General features: G+C 39.2%; 1 protein-coding gene across 1 annotated transcript; it reads left to right on the top strand.

Moving 5' to 3' along the window:
* Positions 1-5746: 5746 nt before the first annotated feature.
* FAM81A (family with sequence similarity 81 member A) lies at positions 5747-24021 on the top strand. Its single transcript, XM_051628539.1, has 11 exons — positions 5747-5883; positions 5963-6172; positions 9864-9931; positions 10468-10549; positions 11165-11438; positions 12212-12330; positions 18319-18448; positions 19674-19780; positions 20877-21012; positions 21367-21562; positions 21940-24021. The coding sequence occupies exons 1-11, from the start codon at positions 5747-5749 to the stop codon at positions 22077-22079; spliced, it is 1599 nt and encodes a 532-aa protein (XP_051484499.1). The 3' UTR covers positions 22080-24021.
* The last annotated feature ends 486 nt before the right edge of the window (positions 24022-24507 follow it).

The following is a 24507-nucleotide window of genomic DNA, read 5'->3' as shown; positions in this document are numbered from 1 at the left end:
CTGCTAACAAACACTTATATGCTAGAACATAAATACAACAGAAACATAATCACCTATCGATCATCACAGCAGTCAGACCCGAGCCTACCTTAATGCTGCTTCCAAAGTGCCTTGCAATGCACTCTCCATAGGTGCAGTGCCTGGTTTGCATCATTAGATACTACTGGGTTTTAATTTATCTCTCATTAACAAGAAGTGCAGTTACTGGAAAAGATAGTATACAGAATATATATATTCAATTTGTATTGTTTATTTTTACAATAAAAGACTGGCTACCAAACTAATTTAAGAGATTGACTTTCAACTCTTGGGAGAGCTGCTCTGGCAGCTCCGAGACAGGTGCTGGTTCTGCAGCCAGACCTGCCCGTGCAGAGGAAGGGCAGAGCTGGGGGCACAGTCTCATGGCTCTGGCTGCAGGATCAGCAGCCTGGCTGGCAAACATGGAACAGGCTGATGAGCTGGTACAAAGTCAAATTCAGCACAGAAGTGGGACAGAAATCTGGCCTTCTCTTAGGTCCCACAAACTGGTGGTTTGGATGAAACACAAGAACCCCTTGGGCGTGTTTTCATCCTAGGTTTTGAAGAACACCAGAACACTTCCCCGCTCAGCTGGTTTTACACTCTGCTGTTACTGACCATGTGGAGCTTGGGAATTCCACAGTGCATTGCTTGGATGGAAACGACACCGATACAAGGGGTAAGAAATATTTTCATTGAGAAAGTAGCTGGGTGGTAAATATGAGCTGCAATAGCTATTACAGCAAAAATACATCTGATAGTGCTAGAAGTGAGCAAAACTTCACAGGAGATGAGTTTCACACTTTGATTCCCAACAGAAGGTAACAGCAGTTTTCTGGAAATAGGACAAATATACTTCACCTAATATTTAATTTGAACATGGAAATGTTTCAGAATTTATGAAATTGCAATAAAAAGCAGTGAAAAAAACCCTGTAAGAATCCAGAAAGCATATATAGGGCTGAAAAATTAAGCTATGTATTTTTTGCAGTTTTTTCTATTTGCTTTGAAAGTGGTGGGGTTTTTTTTATGCCTAGGATCGTCATATTTATGTTTACATACATTCAAACACTTTTATAACAAGTTTTGAAAAAAAAGTAGAGAAACGAGGTTGTGGAAGAAGAGCAAAAAAGTGCACTCACACTGGAAGCTCACTGAGAAACTAGTCCTGAGGTCACTGCATTTCACATTCTACTCTAGATGGACTAGAAGATGGCATCAAACAAAAATGTTAAGGTCAAAGACGTAGAATCATAGAATGCCAGGTTGGAAGGGACCTCAGGGATCACCTGGTCCAGCCTTTTTAGGTAATATAGTTGAGATGGCTCAGCCCCCTGTCAAGCTGAGACTTAGATGTGTCCAATGTGGGAGAATCCACCACTTCCCTTGGGAGACTGTTCCAATGTTTGACTGTCCTCATGGTGAAAAATTTACCTCTTGTGTCCAATCAGAATCTCCCCAGGAGCAACTTGTGCCCATTACCCCTTGTCTTTTCCACGTGACTCCTTGTAAACAGGGAGTCTCCATCTTCTTGGTACCCACCCTTTAAGTACTGGAACACTGTAATAAGGTCCCCAAAGCTTTCTTTTCTCAGGGCTGAACAAACCCAGTTTTCTCAGCCTCTCCTCAGATGGCAGGTCCTCCAGCACTCTGATCATCCTTGTGGCCTTTCTCTGGACCCTCTCCAGCCTGTCCGCATCCCTTTTATAGAGTGGGGTCCAAAACACTGCTCTGTGTCTGCATAAACCTTTGCAAGGCACTGTGTGTACCCAGCACAGTCTAATTCACAATGAACTCTTTTCATGCTTTTAAACACAGTCATTTAATTCTGCTTATTTTTAATGATAAACATCTAGTTCCCAAGCTGGCTATATTAAGTGAATGACACTTATTCAACACCCATGCTCAGAAGCAGGGGAAGGCATTTCCCTTTGAATGTCAGTGGTGGTGTGCCTGAACAGCCTGCATGCCTGGGCTCCTCCAGCCCATAATGTGTAATAGTCATCTCTGAGAAAGGCAGAACCCACATTTTCATCTTGAGGAGATACAGCAGAGTGAAAAGGAATCTGTACTTTTAAATTATGCACAAAACTTAGAAGTGGTGACATTTCTGTCATAAAATTCTCATGGACAGGTTACCTTTAAAAGACCTAACTTGAAAAGATTTAAGAAAAATTCCCTTCCTCAAGATTTTTCATCATTTTTTTTCAATGCATGTATTGTCTGATGGTGTTGTGTTTGGTTAGTAACACCTACCAGCTAATGCACAGAAGTGCTAACATCAAGGATTATTTTGAGGACATTTTCTGGCTGCAAACAGTTGCTGCACTTGATCATCCTGATATTGATCTCTAGTGTTGAACTTCAGGAAAACATTCAAGGACAAGCTTCATTTCAGTGTCTGAGGAGGTTTACTGACTTGGCATTCAAGACTGGTGCCAGAGGCTCAGCTCTGATGCCACACAAGAGAATCTGTTGCCCCCACAGGGCAGCTGTTAACTCCCATGTGTGTTTCACTTGCCCACTGCCTGGGTGATGCTGGGTGCCAGCACCAAACTGGAATTAAATTGATGCAGAAAAGTATAAAGACTAAAATGTCTGAAAAGAGAACATGGTCCTTACTCAGGAAATGCCACAGAATACAACTTTCCCTTGCCCCCCATTCTGAAAACATTATTGTGGCATCAGAAAGACAGAACTCTCACGAGAAGCCAGTGAATCTGGAAAAGATTAGAAGTTTTAATGAAACAGGCACTGCCCTGACCACTTTCTAACTGGTTAAAACCAACAGCAAAGGAAAAAAAAAAGCATTACTCCTTTTCTCTTACTTACAGAATATATCTAGTATACATTTTATTAGCCACATATTTGTCTTCTGTTGATCAGAATAATTGAATTAGTTAATTAATTAATGCCTGAAAGTCACTAAAACAAGGCTTTAATACCCTTAACAAGACATCATACTTTTAGTTAGAAAACTACACAATCTGGTATTTCTTAAAAAGATGAAGGGTTTGTGCCACAGAAAAACAAATGGTATAAAATTAAGGAAACTTTAAAAATTCAATGCTATTTTTGGTGTATCTACTTTTAAAGAATAAACAGACAATTTATATAAAGTTTTCTGCTAAAACGCGAGTGGTTATATTCTGCCTTCAGTTACACTCGGTGAATGTAGAATTCTACTTACAGAAAATAAAAAATGGATTCAGCAATTTCTTCTTGTGAAATGTAGGGAGAAGCAAAATGGCATTAATCAAAGGCAGAAGCTTATGACTCAAAATGTGATGAAATTACTTCAATTATTAGTAAAATTTTAGCTTTCTTTCACTCCCTTTCTCTGTACCTAACACAACAACTTCCTTCTTTCCTCACTTTTGTTGGCCTTAGAGGAGCGTATCTGTTCAAAAAACATGCTTATCAACATGTCCACCATGTCCATCTAAAATACCACTGGAGTAAAAAGTACAGTAACAAAGTCATCACCTCTTTCCCTCTCCCTTATTGTTTTGTGGGTTTTTTGAGGAAAAAACAGCATGTGGCTCTTTTACTCCGGATCTGATTAAGAGAAGCCTCAGACATAAGAGATACTCAGAATCCAGAGTTGAATTTTTCTCCAACTGCAAACCAAAATGTATGAATAATGTTATTTGCAAGACTGGTATAAATTTGGAAGAAGTCCACAAGGACTTGGTAACCAAGGATTTTTGCCTCTTGTGTTCCTGTGACTGAATTCAGTTAAGCTATGTAGGTTCACATCAACAAAAGTACAAGGAGTGTATTTTTTTTCCTCAGAGGGAGATTTTTTGAAACATTACACAAGCTTTCAAGATCAAAACTTTATGTTACAATGAGCAACCTGATCTAACATCAACATTAGCCCTGCTTTGAGCAGAGAGTTGGACCGGATTCCTGCCTGAGGTCCCTTCCAGCCTAAATTGCTCCATTCTGTAATTCTACAGTTATTTAAAATGGGGCTCCATTCATGAGTGAGACAGTTGAACACAACAGAATAAATCAATATTGTTGTTAATCCTGTGCCTTGATAAGGAAAGTGATCTGCCTTTAAGAAAATAAACCTACGTGTTCATGAACAATTACACTGAAGATGTAATTATATAAAATTCAGCTATTTAGTACTGCTTTAGTTAGAAACATCAAGTAAGTGCTAATGATCTCTGATAACACAAGATGCAAAGAACATCTGTATGGGTCAAACCAAAGATCATTCACCTCCTTATCCTGTCAGACAGTGGCCAGTATGGATGCCTAGTGAAGAGCACTTACCTCCCCATGTCTGGAGGTACCTTTTATTGCTAATTACAAGATTGCAGTGGGAGATACCAAAGTTGACATGTTTTAAAATTAAAATAACTTTAATCTTTTTGCTTTAAATAACTATTTGCTTTCAAGCCCCACTCCTGTAGACATACACACTCAAGAAAACACTGAATATCTGAGGAGTCCGTTAGCAAGAAAAATCACAGCACAGGTGCACCAAAACTACACAGGTGCATGAAGTTAGACTAGATATTTGCTGGGTCAGAGAATACAGCTGCATACATCAATAGAACAGAGCAAGTTCAGCAGAGGAGGCCAGTGAGATGCTGGGGGACTGGAGCCCAGGCCTCTGATGAGAGGCTGGGGGAGCAGCCTGATGATAGCAGACTTTGGGGGATCTAACAGGAGCCCCCAATACCTATGAGGAAGTCCTCAAGATGGCAAAGCTGGACTCTTCCAGCTGTGCCTGGTGAGAAGACAACAACAGAAATGCAAACAAGGAAGTTTCAGACTAGGTATATGGAAAACATTTCCCTCCAGTGGCCAATGAAGCACGGGAGCAGACTGCCCAGAGAGCCTGGGCAGTCTGCATCCTTGGAGGCCTTCACAAGTAGTCTGCAAAAAACCCTGCATTTGGCTTCATCAGAGGACTCACTTGGAGCAGGAGGTTGGCCATGTGTCCTCCTGAGGTCCATTCTAGCTTGAATTATCCCACAATTGTATGACTCTCAGTTGGTTACTATCCAGTTTGGAAAGCACCTATGGATGTTTTGTTTCTGGCCTGATCCTTTGGTGTGGGAATTGCTTTAAAATAAATAGGTCAGAACGTGGGTTCAGACCCCGCCTTGCTTTTTACAATGGCACATGCACAGTACAGCACTTTTATCCTTTGCATCTGCCAGATACTCCTGCAATGGTTTGCCTATACAACAGTATGGGATACTGTATATATTTTAACCAAAAATCAAAGACACTGCTATTTCAGAGTGAACTGACACAGTAAGTTTGTCTCCAGTTTCACTTACCCTTTGTTTACCCAAGGTGGTTGTACCAAAGTCCAAATAATGACACAATCAGGAAACAAAAGTGAAGGCAGACACACCCTCTATAGACTTTGTTTTTCCAGTAATACTTTCTCTTAGCTCATATGCCTCTGCCACACAAACGGGCAGATTGTCTTTCCTGTGAAATACAGAGTTTTATTGAAGCTACACGCTGGATGTTGTTTGAAAACATAGCCTGGAAACCTTACAAACAAAGATCTTACTCGCCACTGATTTCCACAGTCTTGTATTCTGCCAGGATTTGCTATGTGCTCTGGAAAAATCCATGCTTTCAGTCACACTCTCAGCTCTTTTGCACCATTACAAATTCAGAGTAACTGCTGGTTTGCCACCACCGAACTTTCTGCCTGGAGCCGACATTTGCTGGTGCGGGAGCCGCAGGCATGGCCCCCGCCCCGCTTTTCCCCGCTCCCCCCGGAGCCACAGGGAAGGCAGCTGCTCTTGGCGGGGTCTCGCCCCTCCCTCCTTCCCGGGGAGCGGACACTGCTATCAAATATCTTCGAGGAAGCGACGAGGAGGGGTTTGTCCCGGCGGCTGGATGCTGCCCCCCCCGCGTTCCCATGGTGACGGCGTCCTGGCAACCGCTCCCGCTCCCGCAGCGCGGCCTGCGGCGGCGGCAGCCCCGCTCCGCTCCGCTCCGCTCCGCGCAGCCGGGCCCCACGCCGCGGACCGACGGGCGGGCGGAGACCCCGGCTCCGCCGCTTGGCTCAGGGGTGCTGCAGCGGGGGCAGCGCGTTGAAGAGCGGGGCTGCGCGGGCGCGGGGCTGCGGGACCGCGGGGCAGCCCCGTCTTGCCCGGATCCGGCACCGGTGAGTGAGCGCAGCGCCCTGCGCCCGCCGCAGCGTCTGTCCCAGCTCTGTCCCTCCGTGTTGCATGGCCATCGAGTGGTGTCCGCGCTGTGGTGTCCTGTCAGCTGTTGCACGCCCCGTGTTTACCGATGACCCTCCCGCCGCGGGGCCGGGCCCGGCAGAGCTGAGGGCCGGGCGGAGCGCGGGCTGGGACGGGGCATCCAGACGGAATCCCACAGGCTTCGTAGCTGCATTAGCACAGTCAAGCACCTGAGCCGATCAGACCTGTTTCTCAAGAGGACCCTTCGGCCGGGCTCGGAGCTTGGCACGGTTCCCCCTCTCCCCGTGGGAAGCGTCCCTGCACCCCCCAGCACGCTGCATGCGTGGCCACAACATGTCACAGCAGCGCAGAGAGGTTCTGCAAGGGTCTCTTTCATGTGACTCGCGAGTGCAGTCGGGTTTTGACCTATCTTTCCGCTGAGTTGTGACACAGGGACTTTCTCGCTTACTTCAAAACCTTGCCCGAAAGAGCTTCGGAGGAACTCCGGGATCTTGCGGCTCCCGGGGTGGTGCTGTCATATGCTCCCCGTGTAGCAACCACAGCGGCTTCTATTTTAAGAAGAAAAGGGTGATTAAAGTGTTTGCCTAGGCAGGTATTTCAGTCTGCCTTTATTGCCGTGTGACTTGTGGCAAGTCACATAGCCCTCCCCGTGCTTCACTTCCCTACCAGCAGCATAAGGAAAATTACAGTTTCAGGGACAATAATGCTTTCCCACACCACAGACATAAGAATCGATGTGAAAAATGCTCTGGCATTACAGCAAGTATTAGACATAGGCTAGAATGGAAGATGGAGAAATGAAGACTATAGATGTGATTACCCTTCAAAACAGGAGAAATGGAGAACCCGCAGAAAATAAACATGCAAGGAAGGCATCTGCTGACGTGGGGAAGGAATGCCACAGTACAAATAGGAAGGCGTGAACTTTGCATTGCCAGAAGTGTCTCTTCAGCATGGCCCGTGTATGATCTTTTTTCGAGCTTTTACATGTCTGATGTCAGTGACTTAAATAAATTATAAAGAATACCTCATATTTATATGGAAAAGCTTCCTTATGTATCAGGTGAACTGTTGCTTTTGTCAATCAGTCATACCATTTACAACTGGGAAAAATCTTCACCTCATTCATGTGACAAGTATATTTGGAATATTCAGTAAATCAAATCAATCAACCAAAATTTACTGGGTTAATATATCATTATTTCAATTCCTATAGCAGTATCAAGCAAGGGACAACATAATAAAAAAAATAATTTAAAAAAAAGAAGAATCTGAAGCCAGCATTTCAACCAGTATCTAAATTGATCCCAGTTTACTACTTTTAAAATTGGAGCTATGTGAAATTGCACTTCTCTCAACCTAGGCATCAGAACATCTTGTATTTATTTTATATTTATTAATCTAAATTGGTATTCATATATGTTCATAGAGAGGGACTTGGACATCAGTTCTACCACCTCTCTCTTACTGTTTATTGCAAATAGCTCCAAACTGCAGAAAAGTTTTGTACAACTGCAGAACAAGATCTTAAGGCATCCTTTCAGGATGTTGCATGAGATGAAGAAATCTCCTAACTGATGATGAGCTGTTCACTGTGTACCAAGTGAGGTGCTTACGTTAGCAATAACAAATGAATAAGAACTCCATCTGTGTAACTTTTGTTTCATGGGCACAGTTTCTCCAGAGATTTGCATTTAGCTGCAATCTAATGGTAGGCTGGCAGAAAAAGTAAAAACTTCAGGCAATCCTATGCTTACTCTGCTGCATACTTGTTTTTATGATAGATAATAAATAGATACTGAAAGCCGTAAGACTGAAAGACTTGAGGATTTTTTGTCTGGCTGTTTTTATAAGTCATTCACTAGGACTCTGCTAGATGTACAGACTTTAATATTTGTTCTTCATTTTTCTAGGTAGCATCCAGTGCTTTGCTGCTTTGAAACACATAGCTCTTCTTATATCAGTGAGACATTCCTGTGTTTAAAGTTAAATTGTGTTTAAATGCTTCACTGCATCAAGATGGTTAAAATGTGCTCTGGCCCACAGGACTAAGAATGAATGAGTTCAGATCTACTGAGAACCAGGTGCCTGGTTATTGTACTCCCTGGTGGTACAGCTAGTGGGGAGGCCCCACAGAGCTGGGGCATTGTTTAAAAAAACAACCAGGAAACAACAAGCATGTGGGACAGACTGCAGGGCTGGGCATTGTGTCTGCACAGGATGTTGAATGCAAAGTCATCACAATGATACCCAGCTCTTAGACTGTGCTTTTTGCTGATAGGCATATCAGAACTTAAAGAAGGAGGTAGGTATCAATGATCTCTGTCTTCCATACAGGGAAAAGGAGTCAGTAGACACAGAAGAACTTGTCCAAGTCATCAGGATCTGAGATTGAGAAAGGATTTAAAAACAGACCTTCTGAATTCTAGTCTAGTGTCATTGCTGCTCAGCAACCCAGCTCCTCTTAAAACTATTTTTTTTTCTAATTTGTAGTTTCTGAAGCACTGTGCTATAAATAGAAAACACATACTGTGACAATGTTTGTTCATGGCTTTCAGGCAGTGCTTTCATATAATTCTAAAGCACAAACATGCCTTGCATTTTCAGATCTTGGGGGATAGTCCTACCACTTCTTTACAATAAATATATGACTACTTCATTTCAATAACCCTATTTATCTCTTTGTGTTTGTACCTGATTTCATAAGCAATTGCAAAATTCTTTTCATGCATCATTCTTTAGTTTTCAGCGAGGATTTTAGATACCGAAGGAATTCAGGTTCAGGCCACACTCATACTCTTTATAGTTAAAAATGGCATTTTGCTTTACGTAGCATGGAATAGCTGGAGTTGAATTGATGTAATTCTGTCAGTGGACAAAGCGACTGAGCCAGGTGCTGGTCCCACTTACAGGAAGACATCAAAAATGTCTTTCTGAAGCTATTTAACAGACCTACCCTGCTGCAACGTCTGTCACAGTCTGGCTGGCTATGTCTAAAAATTGAAAACAGAATCTATATTCTCAACACAGAAGAATATACTTGCAACATCCAGTGTGGTCATTTAGATTTGAAGATAAACTAATAAAAGCCTCAGTTTTGCTAAACGATGCTGATGTCTAACATGTTGAGGTTTCAGACTGCCAATGTTTTTACCTAAAAAACACCTTACCCCTAATAATCTGCTGTCAGGAAACATTTTTATTTCATTCTTCAGCCTAGCACTAATCTAGGAAAGCTCAGTACTTTCCTAAGCTTTATGATAATCCTGTAGACCTTACATTTTTATTCACTGATTGATGATGTCTGAGACCAGTAGACAGATCGGGGACAAGAATTTTGTTTGCCTCTGTCCTGCCAAACCAGTTCTGTGGGTCAGGAGCAGATTTCCATTTCAAGGCTGTCAACCTTGTCTTTTTCAAGAGTATCATTTTCACTGTAAAAAGCTTTGTAGCCATTTTTATTTTGAATTCTTTTGTTCTTTTGTATTGATTTTTATTTGCATTTATTTCATAAGCAATACTTGAACTCCAAGATAGAGCTGTCAGCATAATCTTAAACTTTACTTAACCATTCACTTAAAGCAGAAACATTAAGACATTTCCGTGCCAGATATAAACTATTCAATAATTCAATGTGTACTTTTTCAACAGACTTAAATTATTGACCAGAAAATGGCCCAGCGAAGCCCAATCTTCCCAACTCTTGCCCATTCTGAAAGGTACAGTTTGGAATGTAAAAAAAAAAATCTTCATATTGCAGAGTATGATGTGTCTCTCAGCTCCCTATGTGTAGTAATGCTGTGACTTGGGACTTTGGCATTTGTATGCAAAGCAAAGTGAAATGCCGTAGACTCGTTCAGGTGGCACAAATCACAATTCCAGCTTTTTTTTACACCTTTCCCAAATAAATTAATTATCTTAAATTGTAACTGAGTAGAAGTCCAGGAATATTATACTTCAACCAGTCTTGTAATAGTATGGAGTAAGTGTGAAAACTCAGAGCCAGAAGTGACCTTTGTTGTAGTCCTCATCAATATCATCACAGTAAAGTAAAATGTTAATTTGGCTCGTTAACAGGAAAACACACAGAGAATACAGAGTAAATAACAGAGTCCTGAGCAAATGATCTCCTCTTTCTAAGTGGGCTTGAACTTGTATCTTCCACTTATGCTTCTGAAAATTGTCTTTATTCTTCAGAGAATATAGCAGCAGGAAAAAATTGTAGGTATTACTAGCCTAATTTTTTCACTTTGAGCACCCATGAGCTCCATTGCTTTCCATGGAAGCTATGCAGTGCAAAGGTCTCTTGAAGAATCTATTATTCCAGGTACCCAAATGTAAGCTATTTGGGGGAAAAATTTTACTTTTAAGACTATGAGATGCTTGCCCTAATTCTGGTCTCTCCTCAGTTTCCACGCCTATATATACTCCTGTCCAGTTCATGGGAGAACAAGCTTCTATATGGTACCACGGGATAGCTATAGAGACTGAGAAAAGGAATGGATACAAGCTACTCCTTTTTAATCTCAGGCTGTTTCCATTTAATTTGCAGTACCTAGCTTCTACAGTTATTGCCTTGATTACACCTGAAAACTGTAGAGACAAATAGCATTGCTTCTAAAACTCAGTAAAAGGGTTTAAATTTGGATTCTTAATCAAATTATAGTTCTGATTTGTAACTACTTTTATAACGCTAATATAATTTTCTTAAGATCCCATACTTTGTAAGCTTCCTTAAAGAGGAAGAAAAAGAGCCTGACCTGTCTTTGTACAAGATACACACAGTAGCCTCACAGCACCCACATATTTGTAGCAGTGGGTCTCTCTCTGTGAGTATTTTGGTGCTTCTCCTCACTGTAGCTACAGAGATAGTATTGCACTGTCTCCTGTGGAAAAACATGACAGACTTTTGTGTGAGAACTTCACAATATCTGGATATTCTTCTTCACCAGACGGGTTCGAAACATACCGCTGCACAGCCAGGCGCTGACAGCGGTCCCGCTGGCATCTGCGAGCCTGGTGGATCAGCTGGAAGACAGAATCCTAAGCCATGAGAAAACAACGGCGGCTCTTGTGGAACATGCTTTCCGCATTAAGGAGGACATTGTTTCCACCCTGCACAGAATGCAGAACAAAGGGGGGGGCGACCGGCTGGCTCGACAGCTCTTGGAAGAACATATCCGAAACATAACGGCTATAGTGAGGCAGCTTAATCGGGACATTGAGGTATGTTAAGAATTTTTCACAGGACTAACCCCATCTCAGCTGCTTATTCCTTCTAGTTTAATAAGAAAGTTGACCACAGGATAATTAAAGGTCAGACAAGGTCTGAAGATCCTGTAAGCTTGTAAATTGTTTTTATAACTTGAAAAACTGTTTGCAGATTACATAATTCTTTCAGTGGCTACAAAAAGTGCACAGGATATTAGCATATAAACACAGAAACCTTTGTGGTACTAATACACTTACTTTCAAAAGCTGCACTAGAAAACCTTGCAAAAATGAATTAATGCGACACTAATACCCAGCTCAACTTCAGTCCAAAGGCTGTACTGTATAAACACTAGGAAATGCCTTAGCTCCATAATAAACTTTCTTTTACTTCTGACTTACTGATGACACACAGTAGCCAAACCCAACCGTTCATTTTTATGACCTAATCACATGCAGATACATGACTTCACGTCTGACCTCTGCTGCAATGAGCAACAGGGGTGTGGTGGGGAAAATGAAAGGACAACAATTAATATTTACATCTCCACTCCATTGTCAAGTTATACCTTATACATATTATGGTATGTATGTGCACATTGTACACCAAGAATAAGAAATAATACATCACCTAAAAGGTATCTGGTTTAGTACAATACAAGCAAAGCTTTTAATAATGATAAAATCCTATCTGGTGTTACTGAAATACTGGAAAATAACAAGTGACATTTAAAGTGTACATTAAATCTGTCATACTGAGTTTATATTTGCATATGAATGCTTTCTAGATGCTGCAGGAACAGATACGTGTCAGAGACAATCTCAGCTATGGAACAAATTCTACCCTGAAGAGCCTGGAAATGAGGCAACTTTCTGGTTTAGGAGATCTGAGGGGAAGAGTTGCAAGGTAAAAGTCAACATAGAAGTGTATTTTGGGGACTAGCTAAGGGTGTTTTAATCTTGAAATATGAATGTTAATGATAACGGGCTGAACTCAACTTTGGCAAAATTCCCAGGATAATTTTGCTCAGTGTTTTCAAGAGAACAAATAATAATCCTTTGAAGTCCAGTACTACATATTAAACTTTACAATATTACCCTTAATTCCTAAAATAAGTTTTTAATAAATTACATCAGATTCCTTAGGAATTGGTGTTTGGTTCAGCTTTTAAAAGTACTATGGCTAGACTGATCTATCTTTGAAACAAATTGACACAATTATAAAGGGAGCATGGAACAATCTGTACCTGTAAGGAACAGAATAGCTGCGTATTTTTCCAGGTATTTTAGAAGTAAAAATCTGTGCATTCAGTTATTTGGTAGCCGTATTAAAAACTGCACAGGCTACCTGACATGAGGAACAGAAAAATATAAAATAACAGAGATTTTTACAGGCTACTTTGAACTCCAGGTTAACAATTGTGCAACTAGACAAACTTCAGGTTGTGCCATCAATGGCACATTTACAAACCCCAGCACAACAACATTTGCTTAAGTGTCTGTAAAATCAAACACAAAAGACCTGTATAGCTGTAGGAAAAGGAACTAATCTAGCATAAAGTTGCTTGGATCATAACTTCAGTGGAATTAATACTTGACATAAATTTGACCTAATGTCTATACTGCACAGATCATTTTTCTTTTTCTCTTTTGTACTTCAACTGATTTAATGATAACCTTCAACAGCCTACAACAATAATAAGGGAGGAATTTTGATTGCATTAAAGTTTTCTCATAAATTGACCGTTTGAAGTTTCCACTGTACCTCTCCTAGCCCATTTTATAAAGAATACTCTGGAGAGGTTTTACATACTTTTAAGTTCTGTACTATCGTTTAGTAAACAGGAAAGAACTGGGCAAGTTTATTTTGTAAAATCAAGAACCTGAAATATATAGAGAAATACATACACATATAGATCTCACTGAGAAATCCCTGACAAATTTGCATGCTCAGTTCTTCCCGCTGCCTTATATATGAAGTCCACCTTGGGATCATATTGCATCCTGAGAGAGGCCCATATTAGGAGCAGCAGAGTTACTGGCACCTTGTGAAGCACAATCTATTGCCTTTGCTTTCAGTAACAGAACAGAAGTGAGTAAACACATGCCGGCATGGGCTTCACAATGGGGCCCGTGTCTGTCCAGTCCACTACTTGGGGATTGGTGGTGGACTCGTGCAGTCTGTGCCAGGATTTATTTCTGTATTTACTGAGGGCAATGCCCTTGTACTGTGCCTGGGTTGCAATTTATCTGATAATTCTACAAGATTATACCAATCTGCCTTATGTCAGACTGTGCAACAAATGTTGGAGATTTCTATTCACCACCATAAGAGAATCAGTTTGTCTTTTAACTGTTATCTTCTATTCAGCATTATGCTCTCTACCCAAAAAATTTCCCTGAATAAGGAAGAAAATAAACTTCCATTTATAAGAAATCAAGTTAAAGCAATGTTCCATGTGTCCTGGTTTGAGAGTACTGGGATAAAAATTTCCTGTAGCCATACTAACTTGAGACTGGGGCATGCCATGGGAGAAAGCTATTTGCCTTTATTTACAGATACATTCTACTTCGAATATTAGTGTTACTGCGAATAATGATTAAAGTGACATGTGGAGGTGATGGTCAAGATGGCACTTTCTTATGCTGTTGGCACTATACAGATACTTACCAGAAACTTTCCCTGGGATAACCACTTTCTGATTACTCTAGCTAATGTTCTTTGTATAAAATAAGCTGAACTCACCTAATGTAACTTCACTTTTACATCTAGTTCTGCTCACTTTCTGGTGAGTTCGAAGAATGAAATCTTAGAAACATGATCAGGTTACTGTGGGTTACCAACTTACTGTGGCTTAGCTTTGAGCCACAGGCCAAGTCCAGAGCCTGGCTCAGGCTGCAGTGACTGTTGGCTGATTTACCTCCAAGCACAGCACATTTGCTCTAGGTTCCAAGTGTGCAGATGGACAATCAGGGTCAATCAGTTTATATGTGCCACACCTAAGTCTGAACCTTTTGGTCCTTTTACTCTGTATCTCAGGATTCTGGCCAAATTTCAGTTCCAGTAATTACAAGCATACTAAACATCCTATTCAACTTCAATATTGGAGAGAGTGGTGTTTATTTCCTAACACCAACTGTTCTGTAACATGCCAATATATCATTGAACAACTGTCACATTATTTCTTGAGGGTTGCTGCTTTCAATGATGAGAACAGGGATCCCTACATGCACATACAGTTTCGAAGCACAGCTCCTAAACCACACTACCCACAGCTCTGGAGGAGTGAGCCTTGGGTTGATCTCACAATTGGCCTCACCTGCATCACAGAATCAACTAATAGCCCTAGAAGAAGAAGAAGGCTGAATACACATTACAGCTCTTAGTCTCTGGGCCATTTCTTATTATGCATAATTTACTGATGAATTTGTAAAGCACCATTATAGTGTTCACCAGGAATGATGCTGTACATTTTCCTAAGAATCAGCATTATCATTAACTTGAAGAAAAATATTACCTATATTCAATTCAGTGACACATTCAGCAGAGAATTAGGTAGATGCTGATACATCAATTACTCCAGCCTTCTGTACCTGATGTTGGCAATTTTCTACAACACATATGTACCAATTCTATTTCTAGTGATATTAGATCATAAAACTCATGAGCAATGCCTTATAATTTATTTACATAATAACTTGTGGACTATGCTAATTTGTCTGCAAAGTTTGAATACAGCAGCCTGGTCAGAACGATAGCAACAGCTGTCTCTAGAAGCTTCCTGATAGCTGAAACACCCAGAGAAATGGCAGCTATGCATGTTCAAATTTGGCCTCCTTTGCATATATAGATGATTTCTTATATAGATCTGATTCATTTCAGACACACTGGACTCATTACATGTAGGCAGATTTTCCTACACTGCACAGAAAATGAGTCTGATGCATCTGGGATGTGCTGGATTTCTGAACTTCATCAGTACAACAAATCTGCTGCACTCTGGCTACTTGCCACCTACCAGGCACACACAACGAGACCTGGGCTCCCTGATCCAGGCTATTCGGAATCTACCAACTCTGCTGTTCTTGCCCGGTTGATCCCCTGGATGTACCAACTTGCTTTTCACTACTTATTTTTCAGCTATTTGTTTTCCACTGAAACACTGGCACTTTGAAACATCTCCCATTATAATAAAACAGGAACATTAAACATCTGTATGTACCATTACAGCATATTTATACAGCGTTCTGTTGCAGAACATTGGTGTAATTCTCAGTTTTATCTAGGCCCTGGTGATACTGAATAGAGCAACCATTTGTTTTCATTTCTTAGAAATCAAAGACAACAAAATACTCTTCAGTGTGCCAGGAAAATAACTTCTGCTTTTGCTTACTATGACTTGGAAGGCAGTTGTTTGATAATTTCACTGTTTATATTAAACATTACTGGTTTCTATAATTATATTTTATTCTGAAACTGAGAATAAGTCTTGGCACTATGACATCTCTCAATTTATTCTTCATTTACAAATTTCACATCACTACACAGCTTGCCAATCTTAACTCCCAGAAAATATCCTACACAATTAAACAGCAGTAAAAGGAACACATTTTAGTGCATCTTTGCTCCAAATTTCAACAGTGCATGTGTTCAACTGCACGTGAAAAACCACACCAGGTTGTTTGTATGGACAGTTCTAGCATTTCAGACGTGAAACAGAATTTATTGTGCACGTCTTTGTATAAAATGGTTTTATGTACAGCTCTTGTATTTGTAAACTACTGTTCTTCCTAGAAATCTTAATCTAGTTCTCATTTTTTCCCTTGTGCTTTTAAGATGACCAAACCTCTAAAGTTGTTTTCAAATTCCGTCCTTATATCCATAGCCCCGCGGGCTTCATCATATAGACAGGAATTTAAATTCAGTGTTCAGAAACATGTAGTTCCATTATTAAGAAGAATTCCACTGTCATTTAAATATGAATCTATAAAGAAATAGCAAAGCAGAACTTTCAGAGATATGGGAAATTCAAGGGCGATTGTAGTGTGCCTTTTTTTCCCCCTTCTCTCCAGGGAAAAATTCCAAACTATAATGTGTCCTTTTGCTTAGATTGCTGATTTTCTTCTGACCCATCATGCAGTAGAAACTTGAATGAGAAGTGTTACAAAGCTCATGGTTTTCCATATGTTCATCTTATTAAAAAAAACCCAACACATTCCACAGCTAGAGACAATGGAAAGGGTGCCAATTCAAGTATCCTTGTAGAAAACCAAAATAATCGGATTAATACACAGGCTAAGACTAAATTAACGTAGTCAGAATTCTGATGTTTCCATTTCCACGCAACTAGATGACCCCTTTGATCATGTAAGGGAGATCCACAAGGGAGAGAGATGCACTGTGATTAAACTCAAAACACTAATTTGCCTTAAAAACAATTACAGATGCCTGCTGTTTACATTTGCTACAGTAGTTTCAAAGCTGGTGCTTTTTATATGTTCTGTCATGCCTCAGAGAAACACAACTAACAATTTTTTGGAGATCATAAACTTTTGGTAACTAGAGTGATGTGGCCTCTCATCTTTATAAACAAACTGCCTGTTTGTAAGGCCTACAAGTACAGTTCACTGCTATGTAAACCTTAGCTGGTCTTCCTACAGATATTACCAATTGCTCTCACAATGCTGAAGCGCTGAACTATACATTAATTTCCACAAGTTTTATAATTTCTATGTGTTACTTTGCATTGCTGATTATTTTCATATTGAAATTGTCCCATAATACTAAGCAGATGCTCCATTTGTCATTTTAGCTGTTACTTTCCCTTCATGTTTAATGAGAATGGTAGTTACTGTAACCCAGGTGATGAAAATGCATGTTGAAATGAAAGCCTTCAAACTGAAATGTGACTAAAAAGAGGTTTAAATGTGGCATTGCTTTAGGTAATGACTTAATGTGCCTTAGCTTGTCTCATTTTACTGCCTTTTGTCTTCCTTAAATTGTAACTGCTCTCTGTTCTCCATCAGTTCCATAGATCGAATTTGATAACATTGCCTATTTCCCTTAGCAAAAAAAATTATGCATGACTCATACTTCACAGAGGTCTTACTCCTGAAATTATAGTACTTTTATTTTTACAGCTCAGTTAATAACCTTCTTGTATTACTGTTAATGAAATCCACCTGACCAAGGCATTTTTGATAAGTGGTAAAAACTGCACATATTCTATAGCACATTTATCCTGAAAATGTTACAGTATCAAAAAATGTTCCAATGTGAAGAAAAGAAACAATAATAATAATGTTCCAGAACTGCATTTCATAGTCTTTTGTGAGACAAAATTATCATTGCTTTCAATGACAGTTTTACCTAAAAAAAGACTAATAACTCTAAAATTTGCCCCCCATTGCTTATTAGACATATTCATTGTATACTACTATTTCACAAATAAAAGGAAGAATGTAAAACTCAAAGGAACACAGCTACAATAATGAAAAAATGGTCCTGAATTATTTAGGCTTCTAATCATGTATGTGAAATCATACACACCTTAACAGATGTCTTTTGGAGCATGGCAAAAATACAAAGTATTGACATTCTGCATCTTTGCATTTCTAATGGGATTTCCCTGACTGATAACAACCCAGGCTACACATCCTATGTCAGTGACAAGATAACAGAAGTGTATGTGTCAGACTGCTTGACCTTTATTCCCATTTGGGAGCAGTTTGCTGAGTACTATGAGATACAGCACCATTTTTGCAGACTCATTAAGGCATCGTTTCACTAGACAGCCAGCAATTTCAGAAATGCCCAGTCTAGAAATGATAATTTAAAAAGCACTGACCTTATAGTCTATTCAGCTGCTGCTTTGGTATTTATTTACTTGAACAGGTGTGATGCTGGGTTAGCCAGGCTGTCTGCAGAGCATAAAATTACATATGAAAGACTTCAGAGCCTAAGTAAAGACCAACACACCTCCAAGCTGATCTTAGAATCTAAAATCAAAGAGGCAGAAATACAGGTACGGTATTTGGACCAAACTGATCCATGTACGGGTAAGAGTTATAGTTTAATTCACACTGATTCCCTTACTGTAAATCATCCTAGGAGGGCACAGGTTTACAAAAGGAGAGGTGTATCTTCTCACAGTCTTATTAGATTGAATATTGGTAGCTGGCTGCATTACTGCACTGGTCTAACTGAAAAAAGGTCCTTAATTTGCTGCCTTTTGCATTCTGTGTAGAAGGGGCTAGTATTTAAAGGCACCTGAAAGGACTCCAGGAATGAAGTCAGTGATTTCTGGCCTGAATGGCTTCTTGCAGTTGAAATGTGAACCTGAAGTGTTGCTCTATAAAACTACCACAACAATGCAAGGATCAGTGTCTTTCTCTGGATGTTTTTTCCCTCCCAGGATGATTATATATGTATCTGAACACAATTTTTGAAGGTCTGCAAAAAAACCCCAAACAACTGGGTTTGGGTTCTGATGATCCATTAACTGGCCCATAAGTTTTCTCTTCCATTGTGTATGAGAATGGAATTGAGCACCAGATACAAGCACAGACTTAGGACACTAAGGAAAAGGATTATTCAAATCTCCATCTCAAGGCCTTCCCATTTTCTTAGGCAACAAAAGTATTTTACATCTTCCTTTTTGCAGTAGATAAATGGTTAAAATCCACTTTACCCTTCTTGGAAGACTCAGTATAGTATATTAGCATGCCAGCACAATAGGAACATATTGTCATGAATCTTGTAAAACAGAACAGCATGTTTTGTAAAACTGGCTAATTATTTTGGTGAGAAATATTTTCTGCTAGTAATGACCTACCCTCAGTTAAACCTAGCACTGTTGTCACTGCAATAGCCATTATACACGAAGTGATGAAGAATATAATTCAGTATTGGTGGAGTGATTTGCCATTCATTTACTCTGCTTATGTGACAATGTGGAGATACATGGATTGTGAAAATTCAGTTATCTCAAAGTGGGGAGCTGGCAGGTGCTTTAAAGGCAAGACTGTAAAAATTACTTATGGCCGAAAAATTACAGTTTTCACAGTACTGATACTTTAATCTGCAAAGATAGTATACTTTTCATTATGAAGTAAAACATGTAAATTCAATACTTTTTGAAATGTCAGCAAAAACGGCCTTTAAAATCTTCTCTACTGTTATGAAAACATCCCAAATGAGACTGTGATGAAATGCTGTTGAAAAATAATAAATTCTAAATTTTGTTTCAGATTTCTCATCTTCTGAGCAGAGTAGAGCAATCAATAATGCAACAAGAAGCAAAGCTGAAGGTTGCTTACAAAGAGAGCAACCAACAGCTCCACCTCCTGGATATGAAGTGAGTGTCCAGGAAACCTTGGTGCTGCTGTGTGCCTTGCCAGACGGCCTCAGTTTTCCAACTTTGACTGTTGTAATCTTTAGGCCTACAAAAGCATGAACCTGTTTAAATATGTACACGTGCTCAACAAATATTACAAAAGCACAATGGTCTGTCTAGTGGGACTCGTTTTCAACAGTTATTCTGCTCCCAATGTGGATAGGCAATTTTGAAAAGCCCTCTTAAGTCCCTAGTTAAGTATTCAGGCAGAGTTAGCATTAAATTAAATAAAGCAACTAAGGAATTTGGGAGTGCCCTGGTACCTTTCTGCAAAAACGGTAGGAAGCAACAAATACTGGAGGTGACTGTTGAGAGCAGGGCAAAAAGTTCAACTCAAGGAATCAGGAAGCAAGGCACTGCATTGTCAAAGTGTTAGGATTTTAAATTGGCTTAACATACAAATATATAATCCAAATACCTAATTTATTAATGAAAAGCTACTGTGCTACTCTAGACACTATATAGAGATACATCAGATATTACATCCTCTCCAGGCATTTCACTCAGTAGCAGTCCTGGCTTAAGCCATCCACATCCTTACTTCTAAGTGCTTATTGCCATGCTCATGCAATCCCATCAGTTACGTCAGTAAAACTATTTGCAAACCAGATGAAAGAATAGAGCCAAATTTCCAGTTTTCACTGGAAAAAATACTGTCTAAAGAAACAGCATCACTGGCACAACTGGTTGGTGTAAACTTGAGGTGGGTATAGGCAAGATAAGCGGGGCTATATGAAGCAGCATTGCCACTAAAATAAATGGATACCACATCTTTGTTCAGATTTAAGGTGTACACACACAACGACCATAATCAATATGTTGTGATGGGTTTTGTATAATTAACTGCTATTTTGTTGTGCTCTTTCATCTTTGTTTTCTAGAACAGTGTTACCTTATCCAGCTTACTAGCTGTAAAGTTCCAAGATTCACCTTAATATGGTGTCAAGAATGTTTCTAATTGTCATTAATTGCTTTTATGAACATGATTATTAAAAAGTCACTGCTGAATGACAAAAAGTTCTGCTCTTTTGTATCTGCTAATTTCCGTTATGCTTAGATTGAAAAATGCTATTGAGGAGCTCAGCAGCCAGATTTTGTCTACACGTAGCTGGTTGGAGCAGGAACATGAAAGGATTGAGAAAGAGCTTGTGCAAAAAGTAGACCAACTCTCACTGACTTTTAAGGAAAACACTGTAAGTTCCATTAAAATGTCCTAATAATACTTCTCAGGAAGTATTCAAAAGCATTATTAATATCTAATTGAGATATTATTTGAGTGAGAATTTCAGACCTCCTCCATATCTGTGTAACTCTTCACTGATGTCAAGTATAGCATCCTCACAGCCTGAGAGTCTTCAAATAAATCCAGTCACTTCTAAATAGACAGTAATCCAGTCAGTTAAAACCCTTTTATAAAAAAATATAATTCCTTACACCTTTGACTTCCATATAAAAGATTATTAATCAATATCTATTGCATATTTGGGAAAGACTACTGTAATTTCATATGCAGAGTAAATAATTTAAATTATTTTTCCCGGCTCCAGGAAATGAATGAAAGAGCTATAGAGATGAAATTCAACCAAATGGCTGAGAAAATTGACAAAATAGAAGAAATACAGAAGATAACTATAGAAGCACACGAAGCAAAACAGACTGAAGAAAAGATAAATATTCGCATTGGCAAACTTCAAAACGAGATTAATGAAGATATAAAAGAAATGAAAGCTGAAGTTAACGCCGGTAGGACTGAAGTTACCAAGTTCTTTATTCTGAATTATGGTAACAATGATTGACCTACAATAATATGCAAAATATCTTTGCATGTATCAAAGTAGTTTAAAGACTTTTGGGCCACATGTTATGGCTGCATCTGTGGCATTAAAAAGGAGTTTCACTAAGTATGAAATTCACAGCAACAAGAGGTGATGTCTTGCTAGCTTAGAAGTGCTCTCCCCAGGCTTGGCTGTTTTTGCCATCAGCACACAATTACAATCCTATTTTCCTTCAGAACTTTTCATCATAAAGCAGAGCTTTATGGTAGGAAATGCATTCTGATAGTAATTATGTGATACTCTTGCTTTAGATTATGAACTAATTTAATTCTCCCCTGCAATTAGGATTTGCAGCTATCTATGAGAGCATTGGGTCTCTGCAGCAAGTTCTAGAAGCAAAAATGAAGCTGGACAAAGATGAACTACAGAAGCAGATCCACCAAATGAAGCAGGAGGTTCCAACATGGGGAGAGGCTGGACCATGACTGTAAGATTTTGTCTGAGGGATTAACGTTTACCTGGCTAAAGAGGCAGACTATAATCCTGTTCCAAATTAAATGCATGTACCAAATGACATGCTGCTGTTGCACAGGTCCGTCCGTATGTTTACTCAAAGAAGTAAATGCAAGCTCCTCATAGATCAAACTTTTATGGGCTGAGGTGCTGATTTGCCACTGCACTACTCTAGTTGCTCTCAGGAGATTAACCACAGTGTAAAACTGGAGTAATATATTGGTGAAGCTGGCACCTAATTTGCTAAAGGCACTTCAGTGCTCCCTGGTTTCATAGCCTTGATCAGGCAGGTACATACTTTTATATGTGTGTGTATATATATATATAAACACCTGCATACACACTGCTTTAAAACAAACAAGAATTTGGTAACATTTGTTGATTATCAAGTTTGGCAAGGTTCTCCATCTTGATACAAGCTGAATCAATGGACAGTTTTAGAGCAACTTTATCTACTATTGACCACCTGGGGAGCCAGAATTGGCACTAAACACACCACTTGTCAAATCTGAGATACCATCAGAAAATCTTTGTTTAGTTTTGCAAATATTCTCCATGTTTTTTTGTGTGAACTAAGTAGTGTTATATAATGTATAGACTGAGATGATTCATGAACAATGTAAGAAATTTAACTCATGTGGTCTTAAACATTGTGACCTTCTAAAATGAATAGCCAAGTGGAGCTGAGACAAGGTAAAGATGTATATAGAGTATTTTAGAACTGGCATGTGTTCCTGTGACTTGTTTCATTATATTGGTAAAAACTTACAAAGATTTTAAAACAGAAGATGATAATCTCATATAGTCTGGAGAATGTAATGTATAATGAAAAGCAGTTTATGATCTGCTTAGACATTTTTATTGAAGTAAAACTGATTCTTCAAATTTAACTAGACTTTAATAATTAGGTAGATTTAAATTGCTAATTGCATTAACAGTATTTTGGAATAATAATGGTGCTTATTCCCATTTCCAGCACAAATTACATAATGAAAATCAGCACCCATATGGCACATTAATCTAGACAGGAAAATAAATATGTGTTGATTTTATATCTTCATTCATGGATTGATATTGCTGCTCATGTTTGTAAATCATGCAGGATTAAGCTCTCGTGCAGAATAAAAGACTTTAGCTGGTATTATATTAATTTATACTATTAACAGTAATTAATATACAAAAATACTATCAATTTACACATGCATTACTGTCAGTATAAATAAATTAAAAGGATGTCTCTGCACTGTCTTCAATGGACCTTTCTTTCCGTCAGAATTGCAAAACCATATTTCTGTTTGGAAAAGCAGTGGCCAATTTCTCATCACTTCTGTAAAAGAAGGTTTGTCCCACAGAGTGATCATATTAGAAAAAAACCGAACACATTAAGCTCAATAGGAGAGTGTAGTGTGCAAAAGTCAAGAAAACGCACACATCTCTACAGGATTAGCACCTGTGTTTATATTCACTTCCTATATAGTTGAAAGTAATTAAATGTATCAAAGATACATGAAGTTTTTGCAGCTCTGGCTTCCAGTGCTCTCTGATAACAAAACTGCCTCTGTTATTCCTGTTCTGTATCATCCATGTGCTGTGAAATATATTTGCAATGGCAGCTAAGTTCACTAAAGGTAGACAATTAAATGCTTGCAGATATTCCTTAAGAATTGTGTTTAAAAATACATTACTTCTTTATGTCTGTAATCTTTATCCAGTCTTAAATATTTAGCCATGTGCATTGGAAAAGCTATCACTGGTGTTTAAAAAAAAATAAAAACAAACAAACAAAACACAAAGAAAGAAGCAAAAGGACATGGAATGAATACACAATATTTTTCTTCTGTAATTGGAAATTTGTACCTGAGAGAATCTGGTATGATACGAACAGCATCCAAGGAATCGGAGAAACAATTTATACAGGACTTCAATAAAATGTTTCTCTTGTACAAATCTCGTGTGATTCATCCAGATATAAAACAAGATATAAAAATGTATCTAGTTTTACTTTTGCTGTTTTGAAAATATTTTTTCCTAATCTTAGCTAAAGCAAATAACTAAAAGTCCTCATAAAACAATAGAGAAATGTGAGGTAGTGTCAAGCAGTGCCTTCACACCACATGAGGGCACAGGGGGTGGGTGGCTGAGGGGCTAGAGCAGCGATGAGGCAGCAGGGGAGTGCCAGGGCAGCTCTGAGAAGGGGGGTGCAGGACGACAAGAACGAGAGGAAATGGCCTCACATTGTATCAGGGGAGTATCAGGAGTCTGGCTGGATAGCAGGAAAAAATTCTCCACACAAAAGGGTTGTCAAGCACTGGAACAGGCTGCCCAAGGAAGTGGTGGAGTCACCATCCCCGGATTTGTTACTTAGGGACAGAGTTTAGCAGTGGAATTGGTTAATGGTTG

This window comes from Apus apus, chromosome 10 (assembly GCF_020740795.1).
Source record: "Apus apus isolate bApuApu2 chromosome 10, bApuApu2.pri.cur, whole genome shotgun sequence".
Classification (NCBI taxonomy): Eukaryota; Metazoa; Chordata; class Aves; order Apodiformes; family Apodidae; genus Apus; species Apus apus.
Note: the sequence above shows the minus strand (reverse complement) of the source record. Positions and strands in the feature narration are given on the sequence as shown.

Excerpts from the sequence above, each read along its gene's own strand:
- FAM81A (XM_051628539.1), top strand. The coding sequence starts at position 5,747 with ATGGCCCCCGCCCCGCTTTTCCCCGCTCCCCCCGGAGCCACAGGGAAG. Across the intron at positions 18,449-19,673 it reads TCAAAGAGGCAGAAATACAG|ATTTCTCATCTTCTGAGCAG; the intron begins GTACGGTATTTG and ends ATTTTGTTTCAG. Across the intron at positions 19,781-20,876 it reads CTCCACCTCCTGGATATGAA|ATTGAAAAATGCTATTGAGG; the intron begins GTGAGTGTCCAG and ends CGTTATGCTTAG.